General features: G+C 48.1%; 12 protein-coding genes across 12 annotated transcripts; 6 read left to right on the top strand and 6 right to left on the bottom strand.

Annotated features, from left to right (window-relative positions):
• The first annotated feature begins 395 nt into the window (after positions 1-395).
• Positions 396-1,059, top strand: EDB91DRAFT_1115308 (uncharacterized protein). The gene has a single exon (XM_041317924.1). It carries the CDS (start codon positions 548-550, stop codon positions 1,049-1,051), a length of 504 nt encoding a protein of 167 aa, XP_041180438.1. The 5' UTR covers positions 396-547; the 3' UTR covers positions 1,052-1,059.
• Positions 921-2,124, bottom strand: EDB91DRAFT_1115307 (uncharacterized protein). The gene is made up of 2 exons (XM_041317923.1): positions 1,790-2,124; positions 921-1,741 (listed from the first exon to the last, which is right to left on the bottom strand). Exon 2 carries the CDS (start codon positions 1,734-1,736, stop codon positions 1,236-1,238), a length of 501 nt encoding a protein of 166 aa, XP_041180437.1. The 5' UTR covers positions 1,737-1,741; positions 1,790-2,124; the 3' UTR covers positions 921-1,235.
• A 1,209-nt stretch (positions 2,125-3,333) lies between these two features.
• EDB91DRAFT_1263111 (amidase signature domain-containing protein) lies at positions 3,334-3,763 on the top strand (the record flags this gene model as incomplete). Its single annotated transcript, XM_041324439.1, has 2 exons — positions 3,334-3,549; positions 3,605-3,763. Coding segments are annotated over 2 exons (375 nt in total), but the record flags the coding sequence as incomplete, so codon positions are not given.
• A 133-nt stretch (positions 3,764-3,896) lies between these two features.
• On the top strand, positions 3,897-4,740 carry EDB91DRAFT_1245363 (amidase signature domain-containing protein; the record flags this gene model as incomplete). The annotated part of the gene is made up of 6 exons (XM_041322535.1): positions 3,897-3,933; positions 3,983-4,029; positions 4,075-4,125; positions 4,182-4,357; positions 4,414-4,555; positions 4,618-4,740. The coding sequence occupies 6 exons, from the start codon at positions 3,897-3,899 to the stop codon at positions 4,738-4,740; spliced, it is 576 nt and encodes a 191-aa protein (XP_041180435.1).
• On the bottom strand, positions 4,658-5,258 carry EDB91DRAFT_1115289 (uncharacterized protein). Its single transcript, XM_041317922.1, has 2 exons — positions 4,856-5,258; positions 4,658-4,803 (listed from the first exon to the last, which is right to left on the bottom strand). Exon 1 carries the CDS (start codon positions 5,141-5,143, stop codon positions 4,865-4,867), a length of 279 nt encoding a protein of 92 aa, XP_041180434.1. The 5' UTR covers positions 5,144-5,258; the 3' UTR covers positions 4,658-4,803; positions 4,856-4,864.
• Positions 5,259-6,539: 1,281 nt separating this feature from the next.
• EDB91DRAFT_1245362 (FAD-binding domain-containing protein) lies at positions 6,540-8,522 on the top strand (the record flags this gene model as incomplete). The annotated part of the gene is made up of 11 exons (XM_041322534.1): positions 6,540-6,672; positions 6,723-6,826; positions 6,878-6,913; positions 6,967-7,195; positions 7,250-7,380; positions 7,437-7,454; positions 7,510-7,560; positions 7,611-7,736; positions 7,795-7,952; positions 8,002-8,074; positions 8,124-8,522. 11 exons carry the CDS (start codon positions 6,540-6,542, stop codon positions 8,520-8,522), a joined length of 1,458 nt encoding a protein of 485 aa, XP_041180433.1.
• Positions 8,523-8,828: 306 nt separating this feature from the next.
• Positions 8,829-10,392, bottom strand: EDB91DRAFT_1263084 (uncharacterized protein; the record flags this gene model as incomplete). The annotated part of the gene is made up of 7 exons (XM_041324438.1): positions 8,829-8,987; positions 9,086-9,339; positions 9,454-9,537; positions 9,571-9,976; positions 10,034-10,068; positions 10,091-10,187; positions 10,300-10,392. 7 exons carry the CDS (start codon positions 10,390-10,392, stop codon positions 8,829-8,831), a joined length of 1,128 nt encoding a protein of 375 aa, XP_041180432.1.
• Positions 10,393-11,029: 637 nt separating this feature from the next.
• Positions 11,030-12,840, top strand: EDB91DRAFT_48864 (uncharacterized protein). Its single transcript, XM_041327442.1, has 3 exons — positions 11,030-11,314; positions 11,380-11,400; positions 11,452-12,840. The coding sequence occupies exons 1-3, from the start codon at positions 11,246-11,248 to the stop codon at positions 12,691-12,693; spliced, it is 1,332 nt and encodes a 443-aa protein (XP_041180431.1). The 5' UTR covers positions 11,030-11,245; the 3' UTR covers positions 12,694-12,840.
• Positions 12,841-13,738: 898 nt separating this feature from the next.
• Positions 13,739-18,632, bottom strand: EDB91DRAFT_1048343 (CNH domain-containing protein; the record flags this gene model as incomplete). The annotated part of the gene is made up of 20 exons (XM_041313394.1): positions 13,739-14,241; positions 14,291-14,412; positions 14,468-14,565; positions 14,616-14,744; positions 14,796-14,957; positions 15,006-15,091; positions 15,141-15,218; positions 15,271-15,700; positions 15,751-15,809; positions 15,863-15,986; positions 16,039-16,308; positions 16,356-16,661; positions 16,718-16,781; positions 16,832-17,145; positions 17,194-17,499; positions 17,554-17,617; positions 17,668-17,744; positions 17,804-17,857; positions 17,909-18,223; positions 18,279-18,632. 20 exons carry the CDS (start codon positions 18,630-18,632, stop codon positions 13,739-13,741), a joined length of 3,915 nt encoding a protein of 1,304 aa, XP_041180430.1.
• On the bottom strand, positions 18,525-20,161 carry EDB91DRAFT_48804 (uncharacterized protein). The gene is made up of 3 exons (XM_041327435.1): positions 19,690-20,161; positions 19,452-19,635; positions 18,525-19,399 (listed from the first exon to the last, which is right to left on the bottom strand). Exons 1-3 carry the CDS (start codon positions 19,916-19,918, stop codon positions 18,814-18,816), a joined length of 999 nt encoding a protein of 332 aa, XP_041180429.1. The 5' UTR covers positions 19,919-20,161; the 3' UTR covers positions 18,525-18,813.
• Positions 20,151-21,322, top strand: EDB91DRAFT_1198384 (uncharacterized protein). The gene is made up of 6 exons (XM_041320618.1): positions 20,151-20,439; positions 20,494-20,658; positions 20,712-20,762; positions 20,815-20,860; positions 20,904-20,937; positions 20,986-21,322. The coding sequence occupies exons 1-6, from the start codon at positions 20,342-20,344 to the stop codon at positions 21,108-21,110; spliced, it is 519 nt and encodes a 172-aa protein (XP_041180428.1). The 5' UTR covers positions 20,151-20,341; the 3' UTR covers positions 21,111-21,322.
• A 648-nt stretch (positions 21,323-21,970) lies between these two features.
• EDB91DRAFT_1048239 (uncharacterized protein) lies at positions 21,971-22,387 on the bottom strand (the record flags this gene model as incomplete). The annotated part of the gene is made up of 1 exon (XM_041313381.1): positions 21,971-22,387. A coding segment is annotated over one exon (417 nt), but the record flags the coding sequence as incomplete, so codon positions are not given.
• Between the last annotated feature and the right edge of the window lie 1,471 nt (positions 22,388-23,858).

Raw genomic sequence — 23,858 nt, 5'->3', positions numbered from 1 at the left:
TGCATTGATCATCCTTCAGAATCATTGTGCAAAGAAAATGAGCGAAAGATGAGTGTGCTACATCGCATTTTGCAACTCTGGGCCAAAGATAGTATCGCCTCTCTGACACTTGCCAACTGAAGTCCTATCCCACATTTTCGTTTATTTTCTCCCGCCGGAAACCGAGCTCTTTCCCCATCGAGGCTAACAGCTCCTGTGCTGTTGACCAGAATATGCCAACGATGGAGGAAGGTTGCTGTGGGCATGCCCAGTTGATGGTGCAGGCTGCGACTGGATTTCGACTGCAGAGACTTGTAGTGGCGAGCTGTCTGCTATGACTTATGGCTCAAGCGATCACGAGGATGTCCGCTGTCATTGACAGTCGTGCTACTCAGATCACCATTCCGAGTTACGAAGCTTTCTTCAGCCTTACATCGATCAAATATCGTCTCTCTCTATCGATTTCTTCTTCGACATCCACACACTATTCACAGAGCTCACAGCAATTCAGGAGCTGACTGTAAAGGGGTACAGTTGCATTCGTCCTGTGCAGCCTGTTGCACAATTTATGTCGCAACTGCCGCCCACTATGCACAGTCTCAAGGTAACAGGGTCGCCGTTCCATGTCGCGGACTTTCCTGCTTTCAATCCCGTATTGGCCCGTCTGACGAACGTCGAGGTCACTATCCATGAGCTTAATGTTATCTGCTACTTGCTCTGTGTCCCAACCTCTCACACCAGACTTCAATCCTTACGCATCGTTTATGACTCAATGGACACAAATCATGTACCTGATCTATTCAATGCTCTACCACTCCCCGAACTACGCTTGCTTGAAATTCGCTATGATGTAACACTCCCCGATTTACGCTTGCTTGAAGTTCGCCGTGCAGTGACATGGCCTCATAAGGCATTCTTGCCACGGTCAAACTGTCCCCTGGAGAGCCTTACTTTCGGTGCCTCGGAGATGACGACAGATGAACAGCGAGCGGAATACGTTGCCCTTATTCCTTCCCTCGAAATAGTAGTAGATCCCACAAAGATCCCATGGTTCATGATTGCTTTGCTTTAACAGACTTGGTCGTTACACGTTTCGCAAATGATTAATGATGATTGCCAAGGGCTATACTCTGTATTTATGCTACTAGTGCCGCGTGCGCCAGTCATGGTATGTCTTTCTTCATGGCTCTAATTAAGTACTTTATTCTTCGTCTATGACAGGACCAGCCTTATATCCGAGTATCCAATTGAACAAGCTATCTAGAATCAATCGAAGCCCCTATCGACACCCAACATGAAGGCGCGGCCACCTTATCTCCTGCGATCATTCTGTCTGACATACAGGTAACGTAACCCAGGTCCCATGGCTGGGGGAAACAAATGATATTACATGATGAATCCCGACGGGAGAAAGTGGCAGTGTCTAGAGACGGAACGGGTACCTGGGCAACAGCCCGCAGGGCTTTTCGGCCTGGTGCATGAGCCTGAACCTGAGAGATGATCAGGCTCCCCGTGAAACTTGAAAACAAAGAAGCGAATGCAGTGCGTCGGAAAAACAAATTGACATAATTGAGGGTCAGGAATGTAATAAATGCGGATTTATGATGGTGAAGTGAAATAGAATTACGGGGCACGGAACAGCTGGTCTTGAAACTCAAACCTGTTCCAAGTTCCTCCAGGACCACGTCACGGTTGCAATCATCGATGTGGGTGATGATACGGGCGGCGGGCAGGTCTGACAGGACTAACTCAGACATGGTTGCTACAACGAATACAATCAATCATGGATGTACTGCCAACTGAGACTCACTTTGGTAGAAGGTCGTTGACGCGATGGCTGTTAAGCAGGCAACTAGTCCTGTCAGGTAACCGATGGCTGTTACTTTGAGCGCCGGCAATGAGTCGTCAGGCACAGTCTAGTGATCATGATACAGAGATGCGGGGCCCCAGATGTGGCCACCATGCGCCCTCGGAAAACAAATATCACTTAATGCGCACCCATGCCTGCGTCGTGAATCGTGATACAGGAGCCACGACTACAAGGTCAGATGATGGTCAGCCGATTCGCTCACAAGGCAGTGTGTGACACCTTTGGGCCAGAAGTGCGGAACGAACCGAAATTAACAAACTGAGGTCGGGAGTCAACTGTCGAGAATCATTAGATAGGGATGACAGTTACGTAGTTGATAGCCGACCCATGTTACTTACGAACAAATTGTCTGAGCATATACTTCCGCTGTAGGTGTCGGTAGCCAAGTAAGGAGCCACAGGGCAAGGGCGACCGCGCCTAGCACAGCATTATTCTCAACAGCGCTCCCATCGCTCTCGGTCATCTTCTATATGCTCGAAAATTTCGCTGGAGAGAAGCAAGGTTCATTGCCGGAGAGGCACATGTCGAGGCCGTGTCTTAAGTGCCTAGAAGAGAGCAGTAAGCGGACTTCTGTCCCAGCGAAAACAGTGTTATCGACATTGTTGCAAATCGGTAAGGGGGTTAGACATCTGGGGGTCGGGCGAGAATTCAATCGCGTATTAGATTGGTCGATTGGAGATCTCCCACCGAATAAGACTCAAGAAGGGCTATCGGGGAGGCGCCGTAACGCATTAATGTCTTGTGGTAAAATGCTGAAGTGTAGGCTGATGCCAACTTGTAGTATTGTTGGGACTTCTGTAGTTCATGACACATTCTATTGATGTGTTTTATATCCACGGACTCAGCTTTCCGCAGCTGGTAAGGTTTTCAATCACATGTGAACTAAAAGAGGGACTAGAATAAACACGTCGAACACTACGATGATCGCGAGACAGAAACTGCGCATACGTAACCAGCAAATCAGGCCGGGATGCAGCAGAGGTGGAGGTCAATGACCGAGCTTAATACTCACGTGACACGCGTAGCTAGCCGACACTAGGGCAGAAACCCAAACACGTCTACTTGGAAGTTTGCACTACATAGTACATAGCGATATTTACTTAAGTGGTAATCACTCACGATTCCTTCGTTTAGCCTCGTTGATTCGAGCTTTCAGAGGCTGACACTTTCTGGTACCGGAAGTCAACTACCAGACAGAACCATACGCGTATTCGGTTATCCGTGTGTAGTTAAATCTGTATGACCATCACCCAACCCTTTCAAGCACTTATCTGACCTTCAGCCCTGCATTATCAGCGCGTTTTTGGCTACCTTGCCTTATTTTTTAATATTAGTCGCGGAAACCCTTTTTTCGCCTATCCGCCCTATCTTATGTGAAGCATGGTTTCAGGTCTGGGTATCGTTGTTCCCTCGTCCAATTCCACCAACATTAGACTACTCTAGTCGCAGGAAAGAGGCAGAGGTAGCTAAAGTCCATTCCTTAGGATTGGCTTGTGACCCCGCCTCCGGATTCTACTCCGGATGTGACCAGTTTTCTAGAGACGGGTGGACTTTTGAATGTGAGAGAAATTGAGATCACCAATACGTCTGTGGATGTTTTGTTGGAGAGACTTGCAAGTGCGGAGTGGACAACTGTAGAGGTGACAACTGTAGAGGTGACAACTGCGTTCTCCAGGAGGGCTATTGTTGGCCATCAGCTTGTGGGTTGTATTGCGATGCATTTTCTGGACGAGATTGTATTGACCGGCCGACGAGGTCAATTGCTTGACGGAAAAATTTGTTGATCGTGCATTTGCCCGAGCGGCTGAGCTCGATGGTCACTTGAAGACAGGGAAGGTCGTCGGTCCACTTCACGGGCTGCCAATCTTTCTAAAGGACCAACTATGCATCGAGGGAGTAGAAATCATTATGGGCAAGCAATGATCCAGGAGTAGGCCCAATGTACTGTAATTAGAATTTAATCTCGCGGACCATGGATCTGGCAAAGATTTGTGCTTGCGATCATGTGGGACTATGGGGTCGTTGTCCCCTACCCATCTATCAGAAAATGACGCAAGCGGCACTCCAGAAGATGGGCCACAGAGGTTCTCTCTCGTCTAACTGCTCTGCTGAAAGATGCTGAATCAGTGGTAGTTGTTGACTGGAAATCCATCCAGCGCAGATTGCTCAAAGAAGTGACGGTAAGCTGTCGAGTCATTTACTATGCCTGCCTATTCACCATACAGATGGACATCTTGAGCGCCACTTCTGCCGAAGACATCATGGTCACGACTTCTGTCACAGAGGAGCTAATAATTGCAACAACGGAGCTAAACCTGTAGTCCGCCCGCAGAACTATGGTATCGCCGCATACCAGCTGTGGCAAGTGCAGAAGCTACGTCAACATATCCGAAAAGAATATCTAGATTACTGGGAAGCAACTGCATCAGATGGTGGGATAGGACGGCCTGTCGATGCTATCATCTGTCCGGTCGCACCATATGCGGCACCTCCCCACGGGAAGAAAAGGTCAGTGTCTTTGTAATTGCGGAATGTTTGAACTGTCAACGAGAAACGACACGCAGCTACACCAACTACAGCACCGTTTGGAATGCACTCGACTATCCCGCTGCGACTTTCCGTGTGACCACTGTGAACTCCACTCTTGATGGGAAGGAGCTTCCTCATGGTTTCTATGATGATTTCGAGAAGACATTTATGAAATGTGTGAGTAGCGCCAGCACTGAACGACCTCTCAGTGATCTTCTGATGCCCAATAATTGATCTAGACGGCCCCGGAAATTTTCAAGGACGCTCCTGTCTCTTTGCAACTTGCCGGTCGGACTCAGAAGAAAGAGGCAGTGATAAAAATGACAGAAATTGTCGATGTGGCGCTGGCAGCGGCTAAATAAGTCCAAGGTATACCTTGACAGTCGACCGGACTATCAGTTGAACACTTTTCCATTGGGACGGCAGTGCGTTATTCAGACTTCCTGATCTGGTTAACACGGTGTGGACAACATGCAGGTACCACATCTAAAAAAGCATTGGTTTATACGTACAGGTCGCCAATCTGTTCATAGAAAACATGCAGACGTACCTCGAATGATACCATTCACAAATAGCTTTCATGCCAGGGAATGGAATGCGTTTGATAACAATAGTAGATGCGGATGCAGGGGGCCGAAACGTTTTCAACAGAGATATTTCGATCGGGCGCTTCAAATTCAGCCTAAACTTCTTGAGGTTGATCGGAGTAGTCCAGATGAAACTTGAAGCAGTAACAACCAACGCCGCTGTGACCAAGCTTGGCATAGCAATAGTGCCAGCCCACTGAGAACTACAGTACTGACCGTGACGGTGCGATGATACAAAAAAAGGTCGGGATCGAACACATCATACCATTCCGACTCGGCTATCGGCCATGACGGGATGCTGTGCGATATGCATCACGCCGGCGGCCAAAGGCTAGAAGATGATGCAATATTGAGATGTTTCAAATGCATGCTATGCCGCAGACGAAATACACGTGCTGATTCAGCGGCCGAGAGAAGATAAAATGTGATGGCGAGAGGCCCAGAGTGCGTGGACCCTGACTTAAACAGACATAACTTAAAGTCAGCGTCTTTATATTTAAAGCCCCGATCCAAATTGAGGGGGGTATCTCAGAATGAAATTGTGTTCATTGAATGGTTTAGACGTTCTGGGACTAGACTACCTCGACAGAAAATAACATTGTAGGTACCTATCCGTCCTGAGCGCCAGAATACCCGCTGACATAATCTGACTTCTATACTCGTTCACACAACTAGAACAACATACTAGATCCTTGCCTGACGGCCTTTCCGCGTGGCGACAGTCGCTGTGGTGGCCCCAAGCTCTCCCTATACATACGAGCAATGACCGCCATACAAATTGCTGAGACTGTAATGTCCTCCAAATGTCGAACCAAAATTATAATACTGAATGTACGGTTTGCAATCGAGCCATTAACTTATCAAGTGACCATCATTCTTCGTACCAGATTATGGCCCGCTCTTTTCCAATTCGCTTTCATGAGACCTGATTAGGCCCTATCGTCCCATGAGGACCTATAAGTAACTTTTGCTTGCAGAAAGACGGGGAACATCGAGTTTGAGCCCGGGCGGTGTTTCTTACTTGCTTGAGTTAGTTAGCAATTTACTCAAACTTAGTGCAAGATGTTAACATCAATTTCTCACAGCGAGGTGTCTGCAAGTGCTCGTGTCACCAGTCCCCAACTCTATCTCATATACCCGTTCAGTAGCGACATGAGTTGATGTCGGTACGTTCCCTGCTTCCGTGCCCGCTGATTAGCTCCGATCCTACCCTCTTCGCATTCGCACGAGATCTGATTCGGTTTGAGTTAGCCCACCGGGCCCTGTAAGCAGTGTTGAAATCATTAACGGCAGGTTTACCACGGGTCTACGGACAGCAGTGTAAGCCACTTGAGACTGTGCCTAATATTGTCCCTGGTAATGTCGTTACATAGATTGAGGTACTAAGTTTGGGACTTGACGGTACGTATTAAGGCTGGTACAGAATGACACATGTTATTGATGTGTTAGATGTATAGCGTAATTCAGAGCAGGGCTCCAGACAACCGAGCGACATAAAATGCCGAGCAGGATTCAGGTAAACTTGTGTGCCCATTCTGCCCGCTAAGATGTCACTCTCTGCTAGGATATCCATCATGCTTCTTGCAGGCATTGGGGGGCTTGCAGCTTCTTCAGATTTGCTCGGTACCGGGAACGTACTTCGTGACACTCCTGCTTGTGCGCAGATCGCCGCTTCCATCTCTTCGGAATCAGCAGTTTATTACAATGGTATGTGCTAGTACTAGGGCTAAGTGTGAACGAGGCTAACACACCAACAGGATCGACGCTCTATACAAAGGATAATTATCATTGGGCATCTTCGAGTAGTCAAGTCTCCGCTTGCACCTTCGAACCTGGCACCACCGAGGACCTCTCTAAAGCGGTTCGTGTTGCTGAAATAAAGACCTCATGCCATATTAATCTCATACCATAGCTTCAAATATTGGGAGCCACCAGGACACAGTTTGCAGTGAGCAATGACTTCTTCAGCTTGTGCTTTCATCTTACACAGGTACCAATTAGGTCAAAAGCGGTGGTCACGCGACCAACCCAGGCTTTTCGTCGACCACAGGCGTTCAGATCGCGATGTATCTATTCTCAGACATCACGTATGACTCGGCTTCCCAGACAGCAAAAGTTGGCACTGGTGCGATATGGGATGACGTCTATTTAACACTGGAAGCATTGGGCGTGATGGTTCTAGGGGGGAAAGTCACTGGCGTCGGAGTTGGCGGCGTCGTACTTGGTGGAGGTATGAACGTCTCCAGATGATTCAAACGTGATTTAACATTCGTCCCTTGATCAGGATTTTCGTATCTGACAAACCAGCATGGGCTTGCAATCGACAACGTGGTATCATACGAGCTTATTTTGCCTAATGGCACGGTGACTACAGTCACCAGCTCCAGCAACCCAGATTTGTACTTCGGCTTGCGGGTACGTTTTTCGTCATCTAGATCGTCAATATTTCAAATTCTCATGCCACTGTGAAGGGAGGTTTTAATAACTTTGTGCGTGCTCCTCTAAAGAAGCACCGTATGAAACCACGGGCTAACTCCCTTATAGGGAATTGTTACCTATTTCACTCTCAAGACATATCCACAATCACAAATTTGGGTGAGACATCATATCACAGCTTATCGTACGGCACTGACGGCTATAAATAGGGTGGAAGTCTCGTATACACTGAAGATCAAGTTGGAGCAATAAACGCAGCCGTCGCCAACTTCACTGTGAACGTTTTAGACCCCAAGGCATCAATATATTCCACATATAACTATGTCAATGGATCGGTAAGCATATTCCAAAGGCAATCTACGTAAGGTCGTGGGCTAACACCCTGTTGCGTAGTCAATCCTGTCGAGCGCGTTGTTCTATGATGCACCCACTCCCCCAGATGGTATGTTCGATGACTTCTCGGCGATTCCAAACATCGAGGAAACCCTTTCTACCCGGACCTTTGCATCCATGGTCGATGTTGAGCCGGTGAATGACACAATTGGCCTTAGGTAAAAAAAAAATTGGTTTTATGTCTGGCGTATACTCACTGCGAAACAGAGCGGTGTTCAATTCCATAGCCGTCGAGGAGTGGACAGTACCCTTGTTGGACGCCGTTGCTAATGAGACCCTCGTGAGCATCGCCTGTTTGATTTACGCCGTCTACTGACATGAGCGACTAGTTCTACGGCAGCAAGCTGACAAATACCAGTAGTTTGGCTCAGGTCACTTACAACGTGAGGCCCTACCTTGAATCGATCTTCAGCCACTCCGATATACCATCTGCGTATCCGGTTTCACGTAAACGAGGCTACTCATACTTGGAGTTCTTCTATGCATGGGTAGATCCAAACGACGACGACCTCTTCTATGGCATCGTCACTACCAGTTCCAACTATATGACGTCACTAGCGGTCGCTGCAGGGCAGAACATTGAAAATGTGGTTTCGTATCCCAATAATGCAGATCCTTCCACAAGCTTGGAGAAAATGTACGGGTCGAATCTCCCGCGTTTACGGCGTATCAAGAAGGCTGTTGATCCAGAAAATGTGATGGGACTCTGTGGAGGGTGGAAGTTCTAGGTGGGACATGAAATCCATGGTACCTACTATGGGACATACCTATCAACTATTTATCGTCGCGATGCATGTCGATATTTAATTTTAATGGATACTTATACGGACAGAGAGTATATACTACTATTCAGAGGCGTCCTCTAAATGGGTAGCATGTAGCAAGCACAAGGCAATGTTGACAAGCAATGTGGCCACCTGATTATGTTGAGTTAAGTGTTAGATATGAGATCTGAGCTTCTGAATGAATGTTTTTGAAAGGTCCTGATCTGTACGTCGATCTTTGTGCGCCGTTCATCGGTAACGCGTGCGTACCTACCACTCGCTGTGTGCGACAGCACTTGAGCAGTCGTTCGTGCTCTGTGATATCTTCGGAATTTTGTGGTGCACTTTTGTAATGAAGAACGCAGCTGATAGGGTCATGAAATGTGAACTGGGCTCTGTGCGAGAGTAGTAAGGAAATGCGGTTCCGTGCTGAGTGATTATTATTAGCCATACTGCAAAGTCATGTGTAATAAATATAGTAAGAAAAATACAGTGCGGGCGGTAGACACGGCTCGATAATTACTCACTGGCAAAAAAGCAGAGGCAGGAGGAGTAAGTGAGGCGAAAGCTATTTTGCAATCACGTAAAGGTCCTGGAGGCCGTCTGCAGATATTTTGAGGTGGCGCTAGGTGTGAGACGACGCATAGGAAGTTATGGAGCTGGCGATAAATCGGGAGCGCGGAGGAAGCAACAGGGTGGAGCTGGAAGCCGTTGATATTACGGCTCCGCACGGACGGGCGCCGCGAGTGCGCACCGAGTGTATCAGAGTCCGCATTTGCAACTACGGAAGGATTGCGGGGCGGTGTGCCGGGGCTTAAAGGTGCGCCCATCCAACGCTTTCAGATTAGTGTACCGTAGATAAACTTCTGGGGGGTTATCCACCGTAGATATCTACCCTGGAGAAATTGGGGGTCAATTATCCACCAGTGAGTAGGGTGGATATCCACTGGCGGCAAAACCGGCCCAGCAGATCCAGGCGCTGCAAAAAAATTCAATCCATAGCACGTTTTACAAAATTTGCATTCAGTCACCAATACTAAGTAAAGATATATTATATAGCATCTTGCTGGTGGAAGCATGACAGTGTTTCTTGGTGTTGCGGATACCAAATCCTTATCAGCAAGCACATCGGTTCGTTTCCCGGAGTCGAGATTGATGATACTGGCAGCATCGAAACCTTTGCCGTTAAAAGAATCCACTTTACTTGAACCATCTTTGGCTGTATCCTCAAGGTCAGCGACATCCGAGTCTGAGTCATTATCCTCATCAGGTGCTTCAAGCTCATCTACGAAATCATCGTCCACGTCAGAAGTTTCATTGTCATCATCACCTTCCTTCCCTCGCTTGCGCTTGCCACCAAAAATGGTTGATGACATATCTCGCCATTTGACAGTTGGTTTCTTTTTTGGAGGTAGTGCCTAGTATCGATGTCCATGAGTTGCAGATAGTAAATGGAAATTTTGATGTACACTCACATCGGGATCATGTTTGTACCAACTACGAATTTGGACTGTCCTAACAAGTGTTTTTACCTGCTGCTGGGGGCGAGTTGAGCCAAGTGAATGTCGAGCCAGTCCACTCATCAGCCATTGAATTGAGTACAAGCACGAAAATTCGAACAGTGAGCCTCTGGTTAGATTATGATCAGCTTCGGGACTGTTTCTAGACCTCGCTCTATGATTTTCAGGCCGTCAACATGATTTCCAAACCTAACTTCTAACTCTTGGTTGACAGCACCAACCTCGCCAATGTCTGAAGTCCATTCAGCATCCGGGCTGAAGTCGGAGAATTTGTACTTGGATTCTGTTGCTAGTGGAACAGGAATGTCTGACATAGTCACAGCTCGACTAGTTGATCTTTGAGGGGTTGCTGCATGTAAGTTTTGTGGATCACGGATCACAAAGGCTGGGGGGGATGAATAACTTGAAGCTCACAATATTCCATTCATTTTTCGCGTTGATGTTCAACCAAACAAGCTGGTAGACTTGCAATGTTCAATGATTAAGCTTTTTAAGTGTATTTGATGTTATTTAATGTAACCCCATGCACGTACACTGTTTTTTTGAGTTATTCACATAATCCACCCTATCAATTTTGGCCTCGGGTTATCCACCTACGTGGATAACTAGGTGGATATGCACGTGGGTGGATAACACGCGACGCGACGGAGAGCATAAACGGTGTCTTCATCTGTTGGGTGTAGTCACAAGAGGATATTTACTGGTCGGTGACCTGTCAGCGATTCACGTAGTATACTAGACTGGTAAATTTGGGTTTGAATTTGGATAGTGCGCGCTTTGGAGTAGTCACATGACGGAAAAGTCGGAGTTAGATAAGTCTTTGCGCGCAGAGTCCCTCTATCGACGGCTTGCCTCATAGAGGGGCTGGTCACCAGTCTAGAGTGATTAATGCAAATACGCGAGTCCCTGCAAGGAAAAGTCAGTCACAGCGAGTCATTACAAGGTTATATTCGATCGAGCTGAGCCTTAGTCACCAAAAGTGCTATCGACTAGATTCCTACGTTGACTGCATGATACCTGATGACGTGGCATAGATATTCTCTTCTGCGATAGGATCAACTAAATATCCCCTGGGTTGCGTATTAAAGCCGTACTAGTAGAGTTACCCTCACCTTCCTCGAACGTTTCAACCTCCCTCGCGTTACTAGTATATACATAACAAATAACATGCAGACAGTCAACTCAAAAGTTAATTTCTCACCGGCGTCGGATATCATTGGTGCACTGCAGAACATTGTAAGTGCCAAGTTTTATATTAGGCACTCGCGTCTAAATATAATTTGAACGAATCCTCGCTACAGCTCGCACGTTCACAAGTGATCGTAAGTCAATTTTGTGCGATATATTGAATGTCGTTTATTGATGATGACCAGATGCCAGACCTCGAAACTCCGTACTCCCGAGCCAGTCTTCCCAATACTAACCACTGCGCAGTGGAGCTCAAAGACAGGCTCATTAGCGCCATCATCACCGAACGGGAGCTGCAGTTGGATGCAGTTTCGCATGAGTTCTCAGACCTGGAAACAGTCATGGACAATATCAAAAATCTTCACCAGCACCTCGTCGAAAAGAAGGAAAAGATCACCCAGTCTATGAATTTACACAAGGGATTCGTATCGGCTTTCTGGCGCTTGCCAACCGAAGTCCTATCCCAAATTTTTATCCACTGTCTCCCAGACACTAGTCACTTGTCACCCGCGTCGGGGCTAGCCCCCATGCTGTTGACCAGAGTATGCCGACGATGGAGGGAGATTGCTGTGTGCATGCCCAGTTTATGGTGCAAGCTGCAGTTGGAAGTCGACTCCCGTAGCAGAGACTGGAAGGGGAAACCTTTCTGTTATGACTTATGGCTCAAGCGGTCCCGAGGATGTCCGCTCTCGTTGGCACTCCAGGGCTACACAGAGGGATCGACCCAGTTACGAAGCCTTCTTCAACCTTACATCAATCAAATCTCGTCTCTCTCTACCGATCTCTCCGTTGATGTCCCAAAACTGTTAACAGAACTCCCAGCACTTCAGGAGCTGACCGTAAACGCGTACAGGGACAATTATTCTATCATGACGGCTATTGCACAATCTATCTCGCGACCGCCGTTCACTATGCGCAGTCTTAGGGTAATAGGGCCGCTATTCTACATCGCAGAGTTTTCTGCTCTCAATCTCGTATTCGCCCACCTGACAAATTTGGAGGTCGCCATCCGTGAACCCATTGCTGTCCCCCACTTGCTCCGTCTATGTCCCAACCTCTCCTCGTTAACGATTCGCGTACACATCAGCCCACGAAAACAAGCCATCGAGCCATTCACTCACACCACACTTCAATCATTGTGCATCGTTTATGGCTCTTTGCACACAAACTATGTACCTGACCTATTCAATGCGCTATCACTCCCCAATTTACGCCTGCTTGAAACTCGCTGCGCTTGGCCACTCGTCAATTCACCCTTGTTAACATGGCCTCATGAGGAGGTGAGGGCATTCTTGGCACGGTCAAATTGTCCCCTGAAGAGCCTGATTTTCGGCTCTGGAGTGATGATGACAGATGAGCAGCAAGCGAAATACGTTGCCCTTATTCCTTCCTTCGAAGTACTTAGTAGCAGTTCCCATGTTTCATGATACCTTGGTCGTTACGCATTTCGCAACATGATAATACGGACTCATGCTAAGGGCTATATACTTTATGCTATCAGCCTCGTAGTATATCTTTCTTTGTATGCCCAAGTTACAAAGAAATGATCGCGAGCAGTGATTCGGGTGTCGCGGTCGCGTTGCATCCGATGGCTGACAATGGCAAAAGACTCGAGGATATGATAATATCATGATGCATCATTGTGTCCTGGCTGCGGAGAAGCGTGTCGCGAAGATCGAGCGATTCCGCGAGGAGACGGTGGATGAAATCGAGAAGGCGAAGCAGGAGGAGAAGATGCAGGAAGAATTGGATGTGAAGCTGACGAAAAATCTCACACTGTTCAATCATCCACTGGCAGCAGTGTGCGCAGGGAGTGAAATCGGTATGTCCGGTCTAACCTCCACTGTCAGCGGTCTGTATGTTTACTCCGTGCATGTTATTGCTATGTAACATTATATTCCAATCACTCATTCGACAAAAAACCGTGACCCGCTGTATGAAAATTTGACGACTGGCAGCATGGCTCAATTTTACTTCAGCGCAAAGAGCATCTATAGAACTTCAGTGAAAGTTGATTAGGATTTCAACGATGTTCCAGCCATTTTTTCACTCGCATGTCAGCGTTATTCTCGTCGTACTTCAGTTGAGAGTCTCCATTGAAATTTTCGTAGAGCAGCTTGGCTGCTTCAGTGATTCTAGCGATTAATCACACACTGAATTTTCAGTAGAAGGCCTCTAGGGAAATCAAGTGAGTTCAGTCACTGGGATTAATTGATTCTACTCCCCAATGTTGGGTAGAGGGATATTGGACATATCCCATTCATCCAACGTCTGTAGAATGTCCGTAAGGGTCACCAAACTGATTACCGAAAACCGAATGAAAAGATGATCTACCGAAAGACTGAATGAGCACTGGTACAGATTATGTGGGTTCCTAAAACAAGATAGAAAAGACGAAGGAATCAACAAGAATATACATGTGTAGAAAATGACTGCGCGACGAGCATCAAGGAGTGCCAACGTGTGGTGTGATCATCTCCGGGATGTCATTGGGAGGAGGTTCGGAGACTGCGGTGGGGAAACGGGTTGCTGTTGGAAGTATGTCGAATTGTTGGGTGACACTGGCGCGCCAGGTGCACCGGGCGCACCAGGAGGACAGAGCAGCATGGTTGGTGTCAGCTCAAATACGTGCTGGGCCACTGTGCGAGGACGCCCTATCAGGCCGAGTTGAACGGGCTCTGGCGCAGCCATGACGCAGTGTATCCGAGGGTCAAGGTTCATAGGTTGATGGAAGCCTTCCGAACCAGTGGATGGAGGGGCGCAGGTGCCACGACCGTCCCAAATACAGCGTATTTCGTTCCCGGGAATGATCTGTGCGAGCAGGCCTGTCGATATGTGCCTGACTTCAATGAAGCGGGAGTCGAAGAGAAGGATATAAGGCCAGTGCATCGCCACACGCTCAGCCGTGCCCTCCCACTCAATGGTGCCTGTGTTGCGACTAGGTGCGCCATGTTTGTTGACGTAGATACCGAATTCTAGGATCTTTCATCAGCATCGACTGCAGATTAAATCAAAACGACCGACCGTCGTAGCACAAAAGGAATTCATTTTCCACTCGGAACATCCCCATTGGCCGGCAAGATTCACAGCGTTTTGCCAACCTTTCATAACCGTCGTCACGCTGTGGAATAGTGACGCTCTTGAAACTAGGGTGATGATTAAAATGGAGGAACTGAAGGTGAGATGGCGAAGGTGACGTACTCGGTTAGATCCATGATTTCGAAGCCTTTGGTGCAAAGAATCGCGATCTTTGCTTTGAGGAAGACCAGGTCGAAAGATTCCGAGGGCAAGAAGAACTCCTAGAAAAACATGTCAACATGGAAGACGTGGCCCACTGATGGTCACATACCCTGTACAATCGGAACCACTCTGAACGTGCAGGTCGTATACCAAAACGAGAAGTGAATGACGCGGGCGCCTTGCTCCTCTCATTGATTTTTTCCACTACTGGTTCCAAGACACGGAAGACGCTGTCGAGCTATTTACATTTTCAGTGATCCTTTCTTAGATGCGATGTTGTGGAACTGACCCCTTTCTTCTTCATGTAAACAACCAGTGTTCGTCCACCTTGGTTGCCGACACTAAAGAAGTGAACATCTCTGGTCCCGTTTACCCTCTGTGGTGTCTGAGATGTATGAGCACTCTGCGGCGACGATGGAACGAGAGCTTCGATGTGGTATGCAAAGAGAGCCTGCATATAGGTTAGCATTTAACGAAGGTGATCGCTCGTGGACAATACCTTGTCTGCAAGCACGAGGAACATCCCGAAATCTTCGAGCATCGCACACTGCGTCACCATCTTCAGATGCAATACGCGGCGCATCGCTAAAGCGGCATTCGTCAGTTTGCAAAAATAACAAACAACTTCACGAACATCTTGAATCATGCCTAAAGCCTATCCAAACACCCTCGGCACAACCGATAGCCACCAATGCTCGTCCATCAGCAGTAGCTTGAAAAACATATGAGCGAACGAACGGAAACAGAGAATGACGCGAGCTCACTAAAGGGAACAGAGCAGGTAACCTTGCCAGTGAGGGAATTTTCGTGGTTCCAAGATGGTACAGCGGCTGAAGCTATGGATGGCACGAGGAAGGTGTCTGTGCTGAGCGGCTCCAGCTCGAAGACTTTGTTCGACTCTTGAACAACCTTTCGCAAACCGATGGCCTCGTCCAGCTTCTGCTTCCACTCCGCTCGCGCCTGCTGAGACTCTGTAAATACGGTGTACAAGCCACCAAGCCTGCCGTTATAGTGAATGGTACAAGGATATACAAGGCGTGAATCGCCAGCGGCATCGGGAGCGCCGCTTCCTGGAGAGGGTCCACCTTCCACGTGCTTGTTCCCTCCGCCGAGGCCGAGACGCAGAATGCTTGTGCTGCGTTGCGTCGGGGGATCTGTGAAGTTGGCCAGAGTAAGAAGATCAAGGGGTATGGGCTAAGTCACCAGTAAGATATTTATGCAAGGCCGTGTCTGCGACCACTTACTCTCCGGTTAACGTTATATTTTGTCAGGCCGTCTTTCTCTTTTGTTTTGGTCATGACCACTGAAATTGTGCATGAACTTTGTGACACAGCACAAAGGCGTGACAAGACTTACAGTAATTATCAAACAGCAAGACGAAAAGCTCAGTCCATCCGTTCCATTCAAAACCAGTGTCGGGCTGTCTCAACAGCTTGCCAGCATGAATAAGAGAGCGATTTTCATTCAACAGGTCCATGTCCTGCGAGGATCATTCAGTATGTGATGCACTAAAAATGCGATTGGATGCTTACAACAAACTCGTTGGGTTTGAACTGCAAATTCGAGTTATAGCACCAGAGCTGAACTTTCTGTTTCGCTGATTGAACTCCTGGCTCCGTCTCCTTGCCCAAAGCTTTTATGATTTCCAAGACCTGAGGGATCGCTTCACGATCCTCATGGCCAGCGGGTGTCTCGTCCATTATGCCCTTCAAGAGCAGTTCGTACCGCAACAATCGAGGGATAGGACGATTAATGAAACTCTTCATGTCCAGTCGGTGAGCATCTGGATGCCGTATACATTGCTACATACTGTTAATATAATAAAGTCAAGCAAAGAAACGAGCCTCACGTCAACAAACGCCTTGAACTCCGTGTTGTTCGCCATCTCATCGTCAATACGATAGGCAGCGATAGGGTAGTTCGGGATGTACTCCATATATGCATCCCTGAAGTTCAGAGCAGCATCAAACATAGGTGCTGTGATACTCCTGATCGTTGGATGTTCCTCGCGCTGTATCTCATGCAGCTGGTCCAGCAGCTTCCGATGATGCGAGTGGAGCTCAGCAAAGTTGTGGAAGACATCGCTGATGAAACTGTTCAGCCTGTCACGAGCAATGACCGGAGGATCTATTTCTCGCAGGGCCTGGATGTAAATCTACAGTCTCGAGAATGAGATATGCTGTTATCGAGTACTTGTAAAGGACAACACACCGTCTCGATATTTTCTAGGTCCCTTACGTACGCCATTTCACCTTTGATCAGTTCAAAGATAATGCTGCAAAATGTTCAGCATTCAAAACCACTAGAAGAACAAAAAAAACATACGACTGGCGCTTGGCCTCAGCCTTGCTGAGGCTCTCTCGAATGTCCTTGGATACAATATCGTGCCATTCCCATTTCCCAGTCGGACCTTTGCACATCGCAGTCTGGAATGTCCGGAGCTGTGCAACGTTCTGAAGATTCCTGATGGCCTCGATGGCTTCTGCAAGGTAGTACGCGTCCGGGTTGCCTTCAGTCGTCTCCTTCATTATCGCCTCCAGCGCGATGGGGTACTTCTGCAGATGTTCAGATGGTCGCGACAGGAAGTGTTTCAAGTCCAGCCGACGAGCCTCCTGCTGCTTGGATTGTCGCGAGCACTCCTGCAAACCTGTTTAGGAATGGCTCATTCGAATAAAGGATTATCATACCTCAAGGAACAACCGAAGGTCTGCGTTTGACTCGATCTCGTCCTTGAAGCGCTTTTCTGCAAGAGGCAGATGTCCAACGTATGTTGGATATGCGAACCGGAATTCTCTCGCGGCCTCCAAGAAGACATCACCGATCCTTTGGATGATTGGCGCTTGCTCACGCTGCCGAACATACATGGCTTCCACCAGTCGCCTGTTGCATTCCCGAAGATCCAGTATGTTTCCGAAAACCTCCTCAATAAACTCATCTAGCTTGTTGAGCGGCATGACAGGAGGATGTGCTTTCAGCAGTGGCCGGATGAACAGCTACAAGAAGGAAATGAGCTGTTTCAACGCTGTCGAATTACGTGATGCACTGACCGCCTCCACCGTGTCCAGGTCTTGGACATATTGCTCCTCCTGAGTGATGGTTTTATAGATGATGCTAGCGTGGTCCTCAGTACAGCGCCATGCGAAAATAAGCAAGATGCTCACGTTTGACGGTGAACTTCACTCTCGGGCAGAGTATGAAGGATGGCGGGATCAACCGTGCTCAACCAGTCTTCCGTTTGCTATTGTAAATCAATGTTCAATGTTCAATTCAATCAATCAAAAAGGGAGGGGGACTAACATGGTGTACATCTGGCTCGGATACGGGACCCAAATCAACGATTCGACTAGCTTGCTACAGAAACATCAAGTCAAACTCACGACTGTGCGATCGCAAAAAACTCACTCGACGAGGACAAGCAAACGAATAACATGGGTCGTCCTCACTGCAACTCGACGCATAGCACCGAGTGAGTGAAGTGATTACGGCTGTTGGCAGTTCTTCCCTCTCTCGCTGAGCCTCAGAATTACCCTCGAGATCGTCCAGGAACATATACACGTCCTCGACGCCATCTTGCAGCAGCTTCTGACCCCACTCAACCTCGTAAAAAAATAATTGCTGCTGTAGACTCCGAGCGACCTGAAGGGCAGCACGACGGTCGGTGGTGGAAACACCATGATTGATCAGTAGTTCCCGTTGGATTTGGCTCTGAATGGTGGACTAAAATAGCGGTGTTACGTCAAATGACGTCACACAAATCTACCCAGGGACTTACGACGATGTCCTTGCCCGTAAATGCACGAGGGTAAGGGATGCTGCTTTTTACGTGTGTACCGCGAGGCACCTTGTCACGCAAGCGGACGGCCAAGTGCGATAGTAAGCTGAAGTTGACAAACCTATCTGGATCTGGATCATCGCTCTCCGAGTCAAAGTAATCGTCTTCTTCTTCTTCTTCCTGGTCAACATGGGTTCCAGGTGTGCCACTGTATAGGCTCGGACGGGGACGCGCTAATGAGTCCGCGCTTCCACCTTGGAAACCGCCACTGCCAGATTCTGAGTGACCATGGCTGTATTTAAGTGTCGAAGGGCCTGACACTGGGAACCCGTAGGACGTTTCCCTGCTGAGCATCGATGGCCCAGCTTTAGTAGTTGAAGCGTCAGTATCAGCGTAGCTTGTGGCCGTTGTGGTCAGCGAGCCATTGCGACCCAGGGAGTCTGTTACGAATGAAGACGCAGTCGAGCCTGTAGAAACTGCACGGCCGAGCTTGGGGTCGGTATCTTGATGATCTGCAGACAGAGTTAGATCAAGGCTACACATTCTGGTGTGACTTGCAATTGGGGATATAGTCGGATGATGATGAAGGGCGATGACGCAAATCATTCACCCGAGCGGACGGTGCAGGACCATTGATGCCATCGTTTGGATGCAAACGGGCATGAGGCTGGGAGTATACATCCACAGGACGAAATTGTTCCGAAGATTGTTGAGGGCGATGAGACGGACGGTGACGAAGATCATCTGTACCATGTAGGTCGATTGGAAAGTCATCATACACATTACTGTGACCCGGTATGTTCGGGGCTAAAGCACCAGGAGGTCGAGGGGATGGCTTTGGTGCGATATGGTCAGCGGTGACACTGTACCCTCGCACATCAAGGCTACTCTCTGATTGCTGCAAACGGTACACATCCGCTCCATTAGCAGGTGCACCGTTAGTGTGCGAGGGGATAGCAGGGACGGGTTTATTATACACATTTGGCGGCCTGTCGGTGTGAGGGCTGGTGACAACTGGTTTACTTGCGGCTGAGGTTGGTGATGTTGCAGAAGCTGTGGAAGGGCGACTACCATTAGAACCACTAGGTTGCACAGTAGGTGCCTGGGGAAGCTGACGACGCCTGTGTGTGTAATGAATGATTTCCGAATGAACCTAAATAGGTGATGACATACCCGTCAACTCCAGCAGTCCCCGGGCGTGAAGGATTTGCAACCGCAGGTGCTTGTTCATGAGGCTGAGGACTTAAAGAAGCACCTGGAGGCAACGGAAGTGGTCTCAATCTCCTTTGGGTAGGAGAGGTCGCAGAATCGAGCTGTGGGCGTATCTCAGGCGAATGCGGCCGCTGAGGTGCAGGCACTGCACATCAGAGTCAGATAATATACTCTATCACAATGCGAGTGAATAACGAACTAGGAGGGCGAGGAAGGGCGCTGCGGATTGAAGAGGATGGAGATATTGTCGCACCAACGTCGTGGAATGAACCATTAGGGTAGGGCTCGCGTGCATGGGCAGAGACTGCACTTGTTGGCGAGCGCTCGGTAGGGGAAGCTGTTTCACCGTCAAAGATCCGCCAAACTTCATCATAGAGATGTTGGAGATCCTCGTCACCGGGCGGGGGAGGACGAATATGAGTAGACATGATTCCGGTCAGTTATCGAATTGGGAACTGGCCAACTTGATCAGGACCTAGTACGACTGCGCAGCCTGGTGCCGTCCAACTTTGCCTAGAGACCAACCAGATTCAATTTTGATGGAAAGCGAAGCCAGAAATAAAGGCGAAACACGATTTTCTGTCTAATCAGAAAACTTCGATGCCAGCGTTGAACAAGTAGAGGGACGAGACTAGCTGTTGCTGCTAGAGGCGCTCACGAGAGCCAAGCCAATACAATTCAGCATCGGATTTCGGCTGCATCCGGTCCTAATCTCATCCGCTGCAGTGACTAGTCCACGTTATAACACTGACTTTTTTTGATCACATCTAGGTATAACCCACGCCAGAACGCGCTGCCGTGTCGCGACCAAAAAAACATTCCATTCGCCATCATAATCCTGTGTACTCCATATGACAAATTCTACACCGGAAGCCAAACCTGCACGCATACCAAAGCTAAGCTCGTCGGTGCACGACATCAACGCTGAGAAACCACCCTTTGGATCAGGGTAACCACGAGAAAGATCGATCCAGAATATCCCTGATCATCAAACATGATACAGATTTCTTACTCAAGACTCTGATGTCTGGGCCCAGAATGCTTGGGACCATGTTCCACCCCCTGAAGATCAAACTGAAACGATCACTGCATCACTAGCGAGGCAACGTCTTGTTCCAGTACCAGACAATGATAAGAAGACTTATAATGAGAAGCCCGCAAAGTTCTGGTTCGTCTTTCGTCTGTCATCGCTCCATTCACTCTGACGCTTTCGATTGATAGGGATAATTTTTACAAGACGAATGCCGACAACTTCTTCAGAAATAGAAAATGGTCGGTGTCACTCCTTCTGTTTCCTGTAATACCCTCACCTTTGTAGCTGAAGGCTGCATCTTGAATTTCCAGAACTCCTAGCAGCAGCAGAACCAGATGTAAGACTTTGCATCTTGACAACGATTTCTCTTATGTAGTCAGGCAGGGAACATAACCATTTGCGAAATAGGATGCGGTGAGTCTTAGGATCACGTTTCATGAAAATTAACTGAGCCCGGTCTAGGCGCCGGAAACGCAGCATTTCCACTTCTAATGGCAAACAAAAATCCAAATCTTATCATCCGTGCCTACGATTACTCAATTCATGCAGTCAAATTAGTACAGGTATGCACACACTGTGGGAAGTAAAAACACTGGAAATCGGTGTCTAGAATACTGAAAATCAGGGTTCAAAATACTGACTTTCAGGCTTTTGTATCTTTCAACCGCAGTTAACGTCGGAGCCAGAAGATAGGATGGGCTAGATTTCAGTGTCTAGAACTTTGAAAGTGATATTTTTCAGTGTCATAAATCCTGAACTGAGATTGACGGCACACTGAAAAGCACTTGATAGAACACTGACATTGTGATGTTTGTGGTACTGAAAAACAGTGTTTGAGATGTTGCAAATTAAGAGTCTGTAGTACTGAAGATTCTCTACTCCAGACACTTCTCAGGACACTGAAAATTCACTGTGCGCACAATGTCGATAATGATTGCAATAATAGTACATTGATATCAGACTCGGAGTGGGCAAGCGTTACATGATGCGGTCCAAAAAAAAGAAATAACGATAACGAAGCATCAAGGGTCCAGCAAGAACACGAGTCCAGAGCGTATCGAATAGGAGGCTGCCAGCAGTCCAAGGTGCATGTGGCCTCCATTCGTAAGACAAGACAAGTCGAAGAAAAAAGGTCAGTACTGTCAGTGCCGGGCGCGTTTTCTTCTGATGGGGCCTTCCAGTTCATCCCCAGCAGACACAGCCACTGCCTTGGCTTTGCTCCGGGTCTCCCTGTGTGTACGAGGTCTTGCAGCAGGCGACTGGAAAAGTTTCAAACATGCAGACCTGAAACTACTCTGCGAATACAAAAGGACTTACTGGTGGCATCGAGGAGAGAGCAGACAGTGATGAGGGGTTCCCCTGGCTCACACAGTCGGAGAGCTTGAGGGCATTGGCATGTTGTGAAGGTCTGGGCTGTGGAGGTGGTGTGATCTGAATAAATATATGGTCAGTATATGCTTGTTGAATTAAACAAAAGCACCTCTGCGCGCCAAGTCCGGCTGCGAAACCTTGGCGGACCACCCTGAGCTTCATTGTGACGGATGACAATCATGTTTGACTTGGATCGCTGAATGTTTGACCTGCAGATCTGGTCCAGTTCTTCATCCGAGTCCAGTGCAGGATGTAGTTGAATCCCAGCCTGTCTGCTTTCCAACAGCATCATGTGAGCCTCCGTGATACTGACATCGAGTTGATGGGCAATTGCACGAGTAGCAACGTATGGAACCAGGAAAGAGTGAGTGAACTTCTTGATGTCGAGCGGCCGAATAGCATCAAGAGGAATGGTGGATGTGCGAAACATGGCTTCTAGGGCGTGCACAATGACATGCTCGCCCTTTGAACCAAAACTACTTGGAAGAAAGTTATCAGTAGCCAATCAATAGAAACATGATACTTACAAGCCAGCACTCGATAACTCGTTGATGAAAGCCGTCGTAGGTCCCTTGTCTCTTGCAAAAGCAAGAAGGTACTCCTCCTCTGTAACTCCCTTGTTGTGGTAATGGTGGGTTATGCGATCCAACAAGGTTGTCCAGATGATGTGGCTAGCTCGGGCGCTGTGATCTGAGAGGATCTTAGCAACATCAGCTGTCAATGACCACGTGAAATCATTAAGTTCAACAAAATTAATAGATACTGGCCAACCGCGCTTTGCCACATGCTGACGTATTTTTGACAACTTGTTTTCAGATGCGATATCTGAGCAGATGTGAAGCATAAGGTGAAGAACCGTGCGACCATATTCTCCTTCCTTGTGGATGCATTCTGCAAGACTGTGGAACATATGGATCAGCTGTGGCGAAGGTGGAGAGGGAACAAGATCCTCGCAGTCCTCATTTGGACAGGTGTCTGGGATATCCTGCAGTGAGAAGCTGAATGAGGATGGTGGGGGCGATCTAGAGTCATGGCGAGTCAAAGGGGTAACTTTGGCCTTCTCTCTCTCCAAGTTCTTCCGTGGCACTGGTCGTGGCCAAGGTTTCTGAGTGCATTCAGTAGGCAGGTGACACTAGTAAATTTGCGTACACACCACGGAAGCCATCACTACAACATCGTTGCTAGCTGAGTTCTGTGAGGGGGGGGGGCTTGCTCCTGCAAGAGCCATACAAAGGTTACATATCAAGATTTTGATGCCGCACTCACCTTTTCCAGTTGTTGTGTCATAACTATTGGTGGTTTGGCCCTCTTGCTACGCACTTGTGCGATGGCAGCGGTGGTGATCTTCTTGCTGGAAGTTGTTGCTGTCTGTGACTTCAGCATAGTACTCTTCTTAGATACTCTGGCGGTCTGGTTAGGGTCAGTAGGTGCTGAGGTTTGCGTGAGACGTCCTTTGGATTCTGGAAGTGAATATTTAGTGCAGGTAATGAGTATTGGAGTGCAAACTCACTCAAATAATCCTCAAATCGCTTCTTGAAGAGCTCTGCGATATCAGCAGGCAGCCCTCCTTCGCTCCCTGGCCCAATCTCCTCCGAGTCTGAGTCTTCATCTGACCTGGGGTCCATTTCACTACTATAATCTGAGTCAGAGTGAGCTGCGGGAGCTGGCAACTTAGCACGGCTAGTGGATATATGCGCCTGGGTCGACTTTGAGAGTGTGATCTACAAATCAGATAGTCAATGGTCAAATGATGGGACATCATCACGTACCTTGTTTGAGCTCTGAGTTGGCTTGTCGTATCCCATCCTTCTCCTATAGTTGGCGTGATTTCTCAAGAATTGTTGCAAAAAATCTTTGACAGGCCACCCATCCTTAAAGTGTGCTAGGTATGGGATTTTGAGCATGGCCTAGCTATTATTAGCGCATATATGCATGTACAATGCACAAAAAACACGTACCAATGT

The sequence above is a fragment of the Suillus paluster genome (genome assembly GCF_016628075.1).
Source record: "Suillus paluster strain FC165 chromosome Unknown EDB91scaffold_10, whole genome shotgun sequence".
Taxonomy (NCBI): domain Eukaryota; kingdom Fungi; phylum Basidiomycota; class Agaricomycetes; order Boletales; family Suillaceae; genus Suillus; species Suillus paluster.
The sequence above is the reverse complement of the archived record's forward strand: the minus strand, read 5'-3'. Positions and strand labels throughout refer to the sequence as shown.

Coding starts and splice junctions, on each gene's coding strand:
- EDB91DRAFT_1115308 (XM_041317924.1), top strand. CDS start 548: ATGTCGCAACTGCCGCCCACTATGCACAGTCTCAAGGTAACAGGGTCG.
- EDB91DRAFT_1115307 (XM_041317923.1), bottom strand. CDS start 1,736: ATGTCTGAGTTAGTCCTGTCAGACCTGCCCGCCGCCCGTATCATCACC.
- EDB91DRAFT_1115289 (XM_041317922.1), bottom strand. CDS start 5,143: ATGCCAAGCTTGGTCACAGCGGCGTTGGTTGTTACTGCTTCAAGTTTC.
- EDB91DRAFT_48864 (XM_041327442.1), top strand. CDS start 11,246: ATGCAGACAGTCAACTCAAAAGTTAATTTCTCACCGGCGTCGGATATC. Junction 11,315..11,379: donor TTGGTGCACTGCAGAACATT/GTAAGTGCCAAG, acceptor TCCTCGCTACAG/CTCGCACGTTCACAAGTGAT. Junction 11,401..11,451: donor TCGCACGTTCACAAGTGATC/GTAAGTCAATTT, acceptor GATGATGACCAG/ATGCCAGACCTCGAAACTCC.
- EDB91DRAFT_48804 (XM_041327435.1), bottom strand. CDS start 19,918: ATGTCTACTCATATTCGTCCTCCCCCGCCCGGTGACGAGGATCTCCAA. Junction 19,636..19,689: donor CGCCCTTCCTCGCCCTCCTA/GTTCGTTATTCA, acceptor TCTGATGTGCAG/TGCCTGCACCTCAGCGGCCG. Junction 19,400..19,451: donor GGGACTGCTGGAGTTGACGG/GTATGTCATCAC, acceptor TTACACACACAG/GCGTCGTCAGCTTCCCCAGG.
- EDB91DRAFT_1198384 (XM_041320618.1), top strand. CDS start 20,342: ATGACAAATTCTACACCGGAAGCCAAACCTGCACGCATACCAAAGCTA. Junction 20,763..20,814: donor TTCTTCAGAAATAGAAAATG/GTCGGTGTCACT, acceptor TTGTAGCTGAAG/GCTGCATCTTGAATTTCCAG. Junction 20,938..20,985: donor CATTTGCGAAATAGGATGCG/GTGAGTCTTAGG, acceptor AGCCCGGTCTAG/GCGCCGGAAACGCAGCATTT.